The sequence below is a fragment of the Halichoerus grypus genome, chromosome 6 (genome assembly GCF_964656455.1).
Source record: "Halichoerus grypus chromosome 6, mHalGry1.hap1.1, whole genome shotgun sequence".
NCBI classification, from domain to species: domain Eukaryota; kingdom Metazoa; phylum Chordata; class Mammalia; order Carnivora; family Phocidae; genus Halichoerus; species Halichoerus grypus.
Genome location: NC_135717.1, coordinates 133,243,817 through 133,258,439, shown reverse-complemented (window position 1 = coordinate 133,258,439; position 14,623 = coordinate 133,243,817). Strand labels below are relative to the sequence as shown.

The 14,623-nt window shown below is 35.9% G+C and overlaps 1 protein-coding gene across 10 annotated transcripts in view; it reads right to left on the bottom strand.

Moving 5' to 3' along the window:
• Positions 1–12,136: 12,136 nt before the first annotated feature.
• CNOT2 (CCR4-NOT transcription complex subunit 2) overlaps positions 12,137–14,623 on the bottom strand; it is a 118,679-nt gene continuing 116,192 nt past the window's right edge. For all 10 annotated transcript variants that reach the window (XM_036119299.2, XM_036119297.2, XM_078076282.1 and 7 more), the window contains one exon: positions 12,137–13,283. In XM_036119299.2, coding sequence (XP_035975192.1) covers positions 13,197–13,283 — 87 coding nt within the window. In that variant the 3' untranslated portion in view covers positions 12,137–13,196. The remainder of the gene's footprint in view (positions 13,284–14,623) is intronic.

Below are 14,623 nucleotides of genomic sequence, written 5' to 3'. Positions count from 1 at the left end.
AGAGGGCAGGCGCGGCTGGGCTGGGCCGAGCCCGGGGGCTCCCCCGTGCGGGAGGAGGCTCCACCCGGCCCCACCCGCCGCCAACCGGGGCCTTCCCGCCCCGCCCGCCCCGGGGACGTCTCCCGTGGGCGAGGGGCGGGCGAGCACCAGCGAGAGCGGCGACTGGCGCTTGAGATCCTCCTTAAATCCCCCTTGGAGAAACGTCTGAGATGAAAGCTTAGGATCGGTAGAGCTTAACCCGAGTGAAAGTTAAAACAAAAACAGAAAACAGGCAGAGGGCGTAGTGCAAGTGGAGCGGCGGGAATCTTGAACTCCAAACCGGGATTGGTCAGCCAGCCGGGAGAGCGAGCCAGCGGCGGCCAGGCAGCGGGCGCTCGGGGGAAACGGGCCGCCGGGCCAGGCGGGTGGGGAGGAAGTTCCCGGGCGAGCGGCGTGCGCTGGGCGCGCCCGGGGGAGACCCCGCCACGCGTTCTCAGGCCTGGGCGGGCGCGCGGACCGGCACGCGGCGGGGCGGGAGGCGTGACCCACCGCGCGGCCCCCTTCCCCCCGCCGCCCTTCCACGCCCAGCGAGCGAGGTAACGGTCCGGCCGCGGGGTCCTAGCCCTCCCAACCGCCTCGGCGCGGGCCCGCGCTCCCCGGCCCCCGGCCCGTCCCGAGGGCGCCAGGATAGGAGTGAAACAGGCTGATTCAGGCGGAGTTTGCTGTGGAGACATCGCGCGTGGGGCAGGAGCCTGCGACTGGCGAGACCAAGGAAACTCGCTGCCTGGGTGCTGGCTGGACCTATGGGAAACTTAGGTCTCCCGCAGCCGGGTGGACCCCAACTCGATTTGCCCCAAGGCTGGGACCGAATGAATAGGGACCGAAGGAAACAGGTGGAGAGGTTTGCAGCCCTGGAAAGAGACACCACTTTCCTGATCAGGATGGTCCCCCTGGCTCCCGGACTCCCGAGAACAGAATCATTTCTGTTCTCTTTCCTTCCTTAGGAACCTTGCCACCCTTGGCCCACCCCGGAATTTGTAGATGAGCTTTCCAGGAGCGCTTTGCAAGGCGACAGCGGCGTGCAGACCCGCTTTGGGACAGGTACCGTTTCTAGAGCTGCGTCCTGCTCTCTTAATTCTTCCAGTTGCTTCCTCCACCCCCGCCTCCTCTGTGCATACACCTTCAGCCTCTGTTCTTTTCATGACCTTTTTTTTTTAAGTTTATCTTTTTCCAAGCCACACTTCTAATATCAAAGTTGAGAACTATTTCGACCTACATTTTGAAGAATCAGAATGTTCACTTCTTTGCAAAATATGTAAACATATCTTTTTCTTGACTTGCAAGTCCCAAATGGATATACTCATTTAAGAGTATTTATGAATATGTAAACACAATGTCATGGAATTCTTGACTTCTCTTTATTGGATTTCAAATGTTACTTAACTGGTACTGAGTATCTTTCAACTGCAGTTCTGATATTTTACTTTGAAGTACTCCATTCCTTTATGTGGTAGGTAACAGTATTTCCAAGCACGCGGCAAAGCAAGTTTAATTACAGGAAGACCCTAAGTGTTTTTCTGAAAAAATTAAGATACAGGGTTTGGAAAACTTCCAAATCAGGGAGACACTTTGTACTTTAATACTTCTCAAGCTTTGAGGGAGTAGATTTCCTTCTTTCTTTACCTAAGAATTATTTTTCCCCTTTCTGTTGGCATAAAGACAATTGTTAGTGATTACGTTACCTAAAAGGGAAATGAGTTTAATAGTTGAAACAGCTTAACCTGAGATCACAGGTCTTCAGCCTGAATCTTTTTCCTACTGCAGATTATAATCATCTTCCTTTTCAAGAAGGCTCAAGCCAGCCTAAGATCTGAGGCAGTGGTGAGCAGATAACAAGACCCAATTATTCCTCCTTGGTGTGCTGAGCAACTTAATCTTGAGGCAGAACTAACTCCTATGTTAGTGCTCAAAAAACACAGGGTTGGGATGCCTAAAGATAATTTAATAAATATGATTAATGATTCCAGAGCTCCAAGAGTTCTGTGAACGAACCCTCTGCCTCAAAACTGAAGCAAGATGGTCTTCAAGTTTCAGAAAAGTCTGTCTTAATTTAACCTAAATTCTTAAGGGCTTTTAAATCCATTTTTCCCTGGAGTTCTGCATTTAGTCACTCTCCTTCCTTATAATTAAAATATTTGAAGAAACTGTTACCATCTAGCCTTCTGTTCTTTAAATATTTACTTTTCTCCCTTATTTCCTATTTTTAAATTAGCTTTGCTTCTCTTCTGAACCCTTTCATTATCTTCATGTCTTTTTTATTGAAAGTCAAACCTATCAAAAGACTTCCCACATTAAATAAATTTCTGTTTTATCCTTAATGGAACACTGTGTTTGTTATTAGTTTCATTTACTTGAGGTGGAGCTGCCATATCCCATTTCTAACATTTAGTAAGCCCCTCAGTTTCTGAAAACCAGTCACCATGGACTCTCTAAGTTAGGATAGTGGTAGGAACCTTTGGGAATCTCAGAGATAACTAAGCTCTGAAGTCACTTAGCATCTTGTTTCCTGTGGAGGACAGAGGCAGTACAGAAATAAAAGCTAGTTCTTTCTTTGCATGTTTGCCACCAATTAGAATTAAGATTAAAAATGTGATACACAGAACCAGACCAACGTATTTGGTGTACATCATTATCTGCAGCAATGTTTTCAGGAGAATCATTGCCAAGCCCTGATATTCTTTTTAAAAGAAAAATAAAACCTATCTAAGCAAGAACATTAAAACCATTGTTACTTATAATTTTTCTCATGATCAATATTCTTCAAGAAGCCCTGTGACTGTTAAAGTTGCAATATACAATTTCATATGTATATATACTTCTATTAAAAGATTCCAAAAAGAATTATCATAAGGAGAGCTTAGGTATCCTAGGAATAGAGAGGAGTTTAGAGCATGTTGGGAAAATGTTTATACACTGTTTTAAAAATTGGCACATTGTGAAGTTTTTCAATAACAAACTGCTACTATACATTTGAATAAAATACATAGGAGAGAAAATTAATATTGTATCACCACCTTTTCTCATTAAAATTCACCTTCTGGATACATTTTAGACATTTGTAACCAGAATAGATAGGAATAAACATGAATGAAAGCATGAATGATCCAACAAAGAAAACTATAGAAAATTTTATCTTTTCATTCAGCTTAGGCAATTGACAATTTTGTTGTCATAGAAAACTGTTTCCACTTTAATCTTGACTTAAAAGTGTTTACAGTTGAACTAAATCATTTCCAGCTTGAGGATATCAAAAAACTAACTTTCTTGCCATGCTTCATGGTGAATGTTACATAGTAGTCTCGGAATTTTAAATTCGAAAAAAATTTCCTGGGTAGCCATTATTTTTGGTTTTTTTTCCTGCATAAACTTTACCTATGCATATAATAGTGAGCATATAATTATTATTGAGAACACTACTTACTACTTTCTATACTTAGCATCTTGTTTCCTGTGGAGGACAGAGGCAGTACAGAAATAAAAGCTAGTTCTTTCTTTGCATGTTTGCCACCAATTAGAATTAAGATTAAAAATGTGATACACAGAACCAGACCAACATATTTGGTGTACATCATTATCTGCAGCAATGTTTTCAGGAGAATCATTGCCAAGCCCTGATGTTCTTTTTAAAAGAAAAATAAAACCTATCTAAGCAAGAACATTAAAACCATTATTATTTATAATTTGTTCTCATGATCAGTATTCTTCAAGAAGCCCTGTGACTGTTAAAGTTGCAATATACAATTTCATATGTATATATACTTCTATTAAAAAATATACTTTCTATACTTCTATTAAAACAGTAAGGGCTCTTAAATATCACCTAATTTAACATTAAGCAGGAAAGGAAGCTCTCAAAGACTGCATTTTGTTTGAAATAGTAAAGAATATTAAAAATATTTTTTATTAACATAAAATGTATTATTTGTTTCAAGGGTACGGGTCTGTGATTCATCAGTCTTACACAATTCACATAGCACATAAAAATATTTTTTTAAGTTCAGATTTGTTTGCATATAGCCTCTATGTTTGCAATTGAGAAAGGGAAGCAAAAAGCACAATCACTTCATATTAGTAATTTCATAATATGGTAGTGGAAGTATGGCTGGAGTTCCTAAATTCTTACCACCTGTTATCGTTCATGTTAATGGAAGTGATCTTCTATGGGAGATAATATATACACATAAGTAGTAAAAGGGAAATCAGCTTTGGAATTAGAAAGCAAGAAGCTAAAAGGTTTTAGTCCCAACATTTAATACTAAATAATTTGACATAAATAATTGATGTTCTTACATTGTTTCCTCCTCCTCATATGAAAGGGTTGGACTAGATTTTTTTTTAAGATTTATTTATTTTAGAGAGAGCCAGAGCATGGAGGGGCAAAGGGAGAGAGGGGCCTGATACAGGGCTTGATCTCATGACCCTGAGCCGAAACCAAAAGTTGGATGTTTAACCGACTGCCACCCAGGCGTCCCTGGACTAGAAGATTCTTGATTCTATGATTTTTATTCCAAGTTGACTTGGTTCTTGCCCTGTTCTTCAGAAACTTAGCTACTACTATCTACCAGTAGTCAAGTCAAAAGTTTTTTTTAATAATTCCAAAATATGGAGAGTACCTCCTAGCCCAGTGGCTAAGACAGTATATATGTCTTTAGAAAAATGGGCTTACATCTATTGAGCACCTAATATAAACCAATGCCCTAATTTAATCTTCCCATGAGATGAAGAGGGAACAATAGATTAAGTAAAGCTACACACATACTGACAGTGCCAAATTTCAAGGCCCATTTTCTGCTATACTGTACCATCTCTAAGAAATTTCTGTAGTTAGTAAAAAAGTATAGGTAATACAAATGTATTTAAAATGTGCATACTTAAATTCAAGTAGAGTTAGGCTTGATCAAAATCCCTACTGTTAAATCTGTGAAGGGGGACGTGGGTAGAGGATGAGGATCTAGTAATTTAACCAGTTCCTCCAGTTTAATTTTACTCTGAATCACTTGTGTTGAAAATAGCTCTTTTTTAGATGCATAGCAAATATAAGTAGTACGGTTTTATGTGGAAGAGAAAGACTAAGTGTAATATTTAGGTTTCAGATAAGCTTGTTAGAAATTCAAGCTAGATTCAAAGTAGAAGTAAACACGGGGAACAACTGGATGTTAAAACAATAGTTCTAGGGTAGAAGAGCCTATCCTCCTCTTAATGGAGGAAATTGCACAATATTTCTAATAGTTTTCTTGCCTTCGCTTGGACATTTCCAGTGATGAAAAATTCATTAACTCCTAAGACTGGACATTTGATCTTTGGATCTTTAAAAAAATTATGAAGTAGTACTTTCTTGTGAATTGAAATCTACCTTGCCATAATGTCCATGTAAAGGTTTTTAATTTGCCCTCTGGTGTTTATGTAGGATAACCTGCTTTACAAAAAATTCCACTTCAGGGGCACCTAGCTGGCTCAGTCGACAGAGCCTATGACTCCTTATCTCAGGGTCCTGAATTCAGGCCCCACGTTGGATGTAGAGCGTACTTAAAAAAACAAAAAAAAACAAGTGATTCTACTTCAGATGTGGGAAGAATACTCTCCTATTCCTTCTAGACTAATCTTGTTTCTTCAGTATTCCCTTTTGATAATGGTTTAGAAAACTAAGATCATATTCTTATCCCAAAATGCTAAAAAAAAAAGTAATAATTCAAAGTTGCTAAGGATACCCAGTTTTAATATTCTCTGAAACAAGAGTCTACACCTTTCTTTTCCATGCTATCCAACGTACATACACTTCTAGGATGATGGATTTTGTTGTTCATTAATTAACGATGTCATTGCCAATGCAGAGAGAAGCTGGGAAAATGATTTTGGCTCAAGGAGACAGAATTTGGATTCCAAACAGTGATGTGCAAGTCAACTAGTTTAATATTCAAATATTAAATCATTTAGAATGAAATGAAAAAAATACATGGAACTTTAGATTAAAAAAGGAAATCTGGAAATGACTTTTTGAGCAGAGTAGTAACATATGACTTGCATTTTAAAAACAGGTATATTTTCATTCAACTTGTTTTATATTTGAAGGATATTAAGAGGGAAAATATTTAACAGCTCACATTTTCTTTTAAGACAGCCCAGTTTTGGGGTGCCTGGCTGGCTTAGTTAGTACAGCATGTAACTCTTGATCTTGGGGTTGTGAGTTTGAGCCCCACATTGGTGTAGAGATTACTTAAAAATAAAATTTTTAAAAAAGACAGCCCAGTTTTCATGCAACTGCTACATATGATAATTAAAACTACATCTTAAAATAAATGTTCAGTATGTAACAGATTTAAAGGTAGCTTTCAAACATTCTGGCTGCCCCAAATCTTTATTTTTATACAAAAGATGAAACTATTTATGGCATTCCCACATGTAATTTCTTCTCATTGAGCTGTATATTTTTGAAGGATAATCAGCATTTACTCTTTAAAATATTTTTTTTTTCCATTATAAATGAGTATCAGTAGGGCTGATCCTAAGAAGAATCAAGCAGAATCAGCTATTTGTTGACATCATACCACCCTTGAAATTTGTACATTTCTTCCAAAATGTTTAAAGGAACCTCATGTGTTATAACAAATTACTTTCAGTATATACTGGAGAATTGGTTGGCTTGGAAGAAAAACATCTTCTTCAAGGTTTTAAAAATTATGTAGTCAAAATATTACTTAGGCAAATACAAATGCAAATTCCTGGAATACTACTTTTCATCAGGACATGCTTATGAAAATTAAGAGTGAAAAATTCTGTTTTCTTTACCTGGTATTCTCTACTGTTGTTTGAAGGAACTACCACTTTTGGCATAAATAGGGCCAGTTTTATTTCACCTTCCCTAAGAAAATGTCAAAACATATTTATAGTGTGGTAGATGCCTATCAGGCCTTGGAAATGAAAACAAAGATAAATCATATGATGAATGAAAAACTAGTTTTGCTACATAGAAGTAGTCTTAGGGATGCCTGGATAGCTCAGTCCATATAGCATGTGACTCCTGATCTTGGGTTCGTGAGTTCAAACCCTTCATTAAACATAAAGATTACTTAAAAATAAAAAAAATTTTTTTTAAAGTAATCGTATTAGCTAAACTATTTTGGCATGTGTCAGTTGGTGAGCATAAGCTATGAGACGTGCAATTTGGGTTTTCAACAGAGATAGGAAATTATTACAACAAAGAAGACTTACTGTGAATTTTATGACATTTTCAAGAAGTCGTTTAAGTGATTGAGGGAAAACTGTATGGCAAACATCTGGAAATGATCAGCTTTTTAAACTGAATACTGAATTCTTACGATAAAGAAATAGATCATTAAATTTTTGTCAGGTCATAGTATTTATACAACAGGATGACTGGACTAAAGAAAAACTTTCAGTTGATGGACATAGAATTGATAATGCATATAGTTGCCCTTAGCAGTTTTTGTGCAAACTGAAGCAGAAACCTAATGTCTGGCAAAATGTCCCCTGGAAATAGCAAAGGTTTAAAAGGAAAAAAAAAAAAAAAAAATCCTTGCTTTTTTATACTCAGGAATGGATTTAGCTCTCCTTGTATTCTGCTCTAATAAGTACTACTGTAATAATGTGGTTTCTGCACTAGAACATTGGATGATACAGGAAAAAGTAAATGAATGCCCCCGATACATAGGAATACATTATCCTCATATTAGCTTAGTTGGACTTCACCGGAACTTTAAGATTTTATTCTAGTTAGTACTTGCACAGTAGGCAAAGTATAGTTTAAGTGTAAATTGTAGTTCACTAACTTCAGAAATGACCCGTATTTACTAGAGAACAATGTATTCCTGGTCTCATTTGAGTCATAAAATCTAAATATGAGGCCTGAAATTGACATTTTAACATGCTTCTCAGGTGATTCTTATGCACATTAAGTTTGAGAATTACCTAACTAGAGGGTTAACTTTGCCTCTGGTGAGCTCTCCACAGCTATCTCAACCCAAACAGAGATTTTTATACATCAAATTAAATTATCCGTTTTCTTTCTACAGAAGAAATCAGATTACTGCTTAATTTTTGTGATCACTACTGTAGCAGAAAACGAGACTGAACACTAATGCAATGTGTAATTTCAGGCTAAACATTTACCTTGAAACTTATCAGAAACGGTCTCTTCCCTCCTTTTAATGTAGCACTAGAATACATAAATAAATCTGGTGAATATACACACATGATTTACTATTTGTTGTGCTTTCTTAGTAAGTTTCATATTCTTACTCCTAAAGTTAAAAAAAGGTTGAATAAAGTTGCCTTTTGTAATTCTTTTTTGATTATTTAAATCTCTCCAAAGATATAGCAGTAATTATAAGTAAACACCTTATCCATGACTCACAGAAGAGTACATTTTAGAAGGGTCAATGTTTTAAGTATTTAGCATTTATACTGAGCATTTATAACTTTCAGCCCTGAGGACATCATATTCCTCAACTTCAGACCAAAAAAGGGTATCAACATCTTAAAAAGCTGAAAAGAGGCCTAGAAGTTATCAAATCCAACTTTTTACTCGAAAAGGCAGTCCTCTCAATAGCCCCTTGATAGTCATCCAGTTTCTGCTTGAACATTTTTGATGGAATCCTTACTTCATTTAACAGTACAGTGGGACTGCACCTGGATATACAGAACCACAATATGTCTCATCCAACTTGCACCTGCTGGTTTGAGACTTGCCCTCTTCATTTAAGTCCTTCCTATATTTGAAGACAGCTTGTCATGTCTCCCCTTAGTTGTCCACTGTCTCTTCTCCAAGGTCTACAATATCAACTCTAAGATGCACATTCCTTCCATGCATGACATCTTTGAAATTGGTATGCATTTTTGTAATTCATGGTTCATCATAGTTTAATCGAGCTCTTTTCTTCCTTAGTGGTACAATTAGGTTGTACCTAATGGTTCACAACTAGGTTTGCTAAAATACAGTAATTACCCCACTTTAACACTTTTTCCATGAACAGAAACATTCACGGTCATCCAGTTCAACTCCTTACCTTGTACACAGAACACTGCCCAGTTTCTCCTTAGTTATGTTCTGAGGTTGAATCTAATGCCTTACAAACCAACTCATTCCAAAATCTGAATTACCTCAGTTTTAATACTGCACTGAAATCTTTTTCTCTTTTTGGTCCTAGTTCTGTTCTTCAGACCCGCAAATGAATGACAACTCTTGAATTTGATACCTGAAGACAGATACCATGTTTCTAGAGTTTATTCTCTAATGCTAAAGTTTCCTACTTCCTGGGTTTTTTTTTTTTTTTTTTTTGTATATTTAAAATGTAATGTAAAATGGGGATACTAAAACCTACCTTATGACGCTATGCTAAAGACAGCATACAATAATGCATGTAAAACACTTAGTATATTGCTTGGCAGCTAGAAGGCATGCCACATCCTTTTCTCCTTCTGCCTTCCCCAGTCACAGCAGTTCCTAAAATACAGCGACTTCCCACCTTGTTCTGAGCACTATACTTTCAATATAGCTGAAAATCACATCAGTATTTTTGGCAACAGTTACAATTTACACTGATCTACATATGAACCACTCTCTTAAGACATGTTACATTCCACCATCCTTTATTCTTTTAGCAACCAAAGTGGGAAAGTAATTATCTTGACTCAGTGTATCCTATTTGAGGCAACTCAACACACAAAATTGGGTTAGATTTAGATCCCGATTTTGATGTGCACTGTTTATTTGCTTCATCTCCTAGATCTGTCATGTATTTATGATATGATCTAATTCACTGGCAATGCTACTGGCAAGGAAAGAGCTTTCTGACATGCTGTTAGGACCTAGCTTTTAAAAAGGCACAGAGATAAGTCTGGCTTATTATCCACAGACTGTCTTAATGGAACCAATTAGTAGGTATTCCTAGGTTGTTGTTTTTTCTTAACTACACAAACTATGGTTAAGAGAACATTAAAGATGGACATCCCTTTAATGCACGTGCACATTTAGGTTTTTAGTAACTTTCTGCAAAACTGATGCTAGTAAGCAAATCTAAGTTAAATAAATGTGCCCCTCCTTGCAGGGATGCTCAGATGCCCCATATTTTAAAAGCACTGGGTGTAACAGAATGGAAGATCTGTTTTTGAATGAAGGATTCAGAGGAAGAATCAACTAGAAAGGGTAGAGCGGGAAAAATCTGAAAGTTTCAAAAGTTAATTGAAAATGCTTTAAAAAAGAATTTTGAAAATGAAATTACAGCAAAAAATTGTAAATTATTTCAAAGCCCAATGCTTTAATTTGTACATTTTATTTTCAAATTGAAATATCAATTTATACCATTCAATCAACATGTATTTATCAAGCACCTATGGTGTACCAAGTTCAGTGGCAAAAAGGAAAAGACCAGTTAAGTGGTTGGCTTTATATTATACTGTAAGAATTCAAATAAACTTTTCAGTTCTTAAAAATTTTTTATCTAAGGAAAACTTTGTGCAGTGAAAAAAAAATCCCTGAAAATGGAGTTTTATCATATAAATTATAGTATCACCACAAGAAGCATAGAATATATATTTGAAACTAAAAAGGTGAAAGGACTTTCTTTTGCAACTAAATAGCTTTTTACCCCTAGAGCCAATTATAGTATAATCACAAAGTTATTTAACAATGTACACATCTATGTCACTAGTTATATAGGGAAAATTTAACAGAATTAAACCTAAGAAAGAAAACGTGAAATATTAGTTCAGGTCAACTTCTGTACATGTATAACCACAAGTTATAAAACCAAAGAATATAACAGTGTGTTATATTAAAGAGTTTAATATAGTACTTTAAAGATTTCAAATAGACTTTTTAAACTTGGATCTGAAGTCAAGAGCATGGTAATTTCGGATAACAAGTTATAAAAAATTGGTTTACATGCAAGAGTTTTCTCATTTTGATGATTCAGGGTAAAAAGAACTTAGAAACTGGAAAAGTGTGCACTTAAAATTTTCTAAATGGCCATTAAAACAAACAAGAGTCAAGACAACAAACCACTTGATGTGAGCTATCTTGCTTTTCTGAGTCATTCACAAAAGTACCAATCATGATCATGGTGACACTTTATACTGTTACGTTTGTACTCATAAAAATAAAGATCGCCTTCCCTTTTCTTTCTTTTTAACTGTTTCTCATGGTTACGTAGGAAAAGTTATGCTTTACAAAGTCAATTGTGAAAAAATGTAATTTTTTTTTTTTAAAGAAATCTAGGATTTGATTCTGGTTTATGTCAAATATGTGAGACGGTTTTGTGCACAACAGTTAAAACTACAATTATATAAGTGCCATCTTTCCTGCAGAGGAGATGCTTTGGTTTAAATCTGAAAGGTTAAAAAATCCTGATATTTTTATGTCAGTTTCTCCATATCTCAAAATACATAGAAAAAGGTAAATCTTAAGTCATTTCATATTCCTGATACACAAACACAGCAATGTCGTAAATGTTTCATTTTTAAACATGATTTGGTAAATGTCAACAAACTTTCACTCTTCATAGAAAAATAGGTTAAAAATGAAAATTTAGAAAATCGAAACTCACTGCCTTTTTTACTCTCTATCTCTAGTGTTTGTAGCTTGAGTCTTCAACATTTTTAAATACAGTATTTGCGCCTTTAGATGGAAAAAAATCCATCAACTTGTAAATGTGAAATATCCAGGCCAGCAAACTGAAGGTAAAGTCTACCTCACCCCTGCTTTTGGCTTACCTTAATTTACGTATTACTTCTTAAAGATAAATCTCAAAGGTCTATCAAGAAATGTCTCATGAATTTCTCACAAAAGTATCTTGATTGGGTCCCATGAGTGTTCAGGAAGTTTTATTTCTAATGCAGCCATAATTACTTTAAAAAATAGTTTCTGTTTTGACTTAGTTAATAACTAAAAATGCATCTGCATTTTTAACCTACAAGTAAAATGGTGTATGGTTCCATCAAATTACTTGTCAAAAGCTGAAAAAAAAGACTACATTTTAAATTGATTAGTCACACCATTTGTAAACCTTGAGGGTTTCGGGGGGGTCTACTTTTCATGTTGAAGAAATAATTTCACAATTTCAAATCAAAGTCAACACTGCAGTGAGGAGAGCTTTTCTACTTTATTACAAAGAGAAGAAGCCTTTATGTGGTCAGAAAATACAAGATTGATCTTTTTTTCTCTTCCTATGAAACGCTGCTGTTCAAACAGCCAGAGTGAATTGTCTCAGTTCACTTCTTTAAGTCCCATCACATTCACTTGGGTATGGATGTCCTTGGCTGCTGAAAATCTGGCCCTTTAGTGCACAGGGCGACAAAGTCCCCTGACCAGCAGTTCCAGAATGTCCCATTTTCATATATTGCATCCATGCACACCTCCTAAAAATGAGGTACAGCAGGGCAAACATTTTCCAAAATAGATGTCATATATATAATATATACACATTCGTACATACATACCTTTATTCATGTGATGTCCAAAAATTTAAAAAAAATGTACACATTTATTACAAAATCGTAACAAAGACTGGACAGTGTTTTGCTCATTCTGGAAAGATGAAGCTCAGTAATAACACAACCCTGGAAACCATCCAGAGATTGTGGCAATATCTTTCTTCTAAACAGTCAGATATTCTTGCATTAAGCTTGGCGAAACTGCCTTTCAAAAACAGAAGGGGAAGTAAAATGAAGGAAGCAGACCTTGCTCATCTTTCCAAATGAAATACGAGAAGGATCTTCACATAAAAATGCACAAACATTTGTTATTTTATTACCAATAGTGCTACAATGAACAATGCAAATTTTGTGGTCTAATTCTGTTGAGTCTTTTGTGGGTTTTCTTTTTTACATTTTAGAAACTAAATGGTAAACTTCTGTCAGTGTACTTGCTTGTCTTTACAGACTCAAGTCTGTCTGCTGGCAAAAAAAGAAAATAAATGAAAAAAAATACAGACCCTGCTCGAACTAGAGAAAAACAAATTACAAATTTAGTTGTTGGGCAGCACATAATTAGTAAGGCAGGACCTCAAATGGTGACCCTTTGCATAAGCCAATTGCCAGATCCTCAAGGAATTAAAACCAGGGTGCCTGAGCCACATCAGTTCTGCAGTTATGTTGAGTATTGTGCTGAGACAGCCATACCCCAAGAAAAGGGAAGTCTTTTTTTAGAAGGCTTGCTGAGCAGGGTTGTAGTTGAAGGTGGATGGCAGGTGAGGCCGTTCTTCTAATTTGTCATATTCCAGATGAAATTCCTATAAAACCAAATTTAAGAATTTAGATGATTTCCTCTCCCTCTGATCTCAGATTTTTGTCAAAATATATTTTACTAGGTGAACAAAATACCTACATGTATGAGAATGAACACAGACACAGATGTACCAACTCTTTTTTTCCCTCTAAAATACAGCTTGAAGAAAAGTAATGTGCTGCAATTTCTGATAAGTGCAAAAATACAGCCTTTGTGTAAAAGTCAGAGACTACTCATGAACATCTATTTTATAACACTGAAACTGCATTTTTTTTGCTCAAAAGTAGAAGTTTGAGCAGCTATTACTATATCGTCAATAAAAAGCACTGCAAATTGCAGGATATTTAAAATAAAGCCAACCTTCAATGACGTAAAAAAATTCACTTTTTCCTCGAAAAAAATAATTTTCCAATTTGTAATTATTACACCTACTTTTTTTTTTTAAAGCAAACACATCAAGTTATTCTAACCTTACAACTCACACATCTCCCGACTTCCCACTTCAAACCCAAATACTGAAAAGATGTAAATGCCACTCAAAACTAGATAGTGGTTTTCCCTAAGCACATCTGAACGCAAACTATTTAGCTCATTTTAATTAAACTTTCAAAATACATTAACTTCATGAGAGTTTTAAAATTTGAGAATGGTGAAGTGAATTTCTTCATGACACTTCCTAAGATCAAGAGAGATGCAGAAGATAATTTTGTATATTAAAAAAACAAAAAACATAACTTTGCAAATCCAAACAGCAAGAGGTTCTAAAATTACTAATTCTACAATTTGAATTCAATAATAGCACAAACTAAATCAATTCCATTTAAAACATTATGAACCTTAATTTATACTATGTATTAAAGAAAGCCAACAAGTAATTATTAGCACTATGGGTTAACATACCTTACCATACCTATCTTGTTTCAAATTGATTCTAAAAATGGATATTCCCATTATTAAATTAAAATGAAAACCTAGGTCATAATGATTCAATTTTGAGATATAAAACCAAGTATTTAAAATGTAAGGATATTACATTAACTGAAAATCTAGTCTGTGCCAAAACTAGAGATACAGCTAATTTTAATCTTTCTGATTATATCTTTCTGTATGTATCATTATCTTCATCTTGCACCTGAAGAAATGACGTTTACAAGTAACCTGCCCAAATCATACCTTAAGCGGCAGAGCTAGGATTAGGATTCAGACCTATGGAGCACCAAAGCCCGTGACCTTCTAGTGTTAACACGTTATTTTTAATAGTTTTAGTGCAAGATCCAAATAAATTTACTTCATTACACCCCTGACGCAGAAATGTTGAAAAAATTCAGTTCAGTGACAAATGTT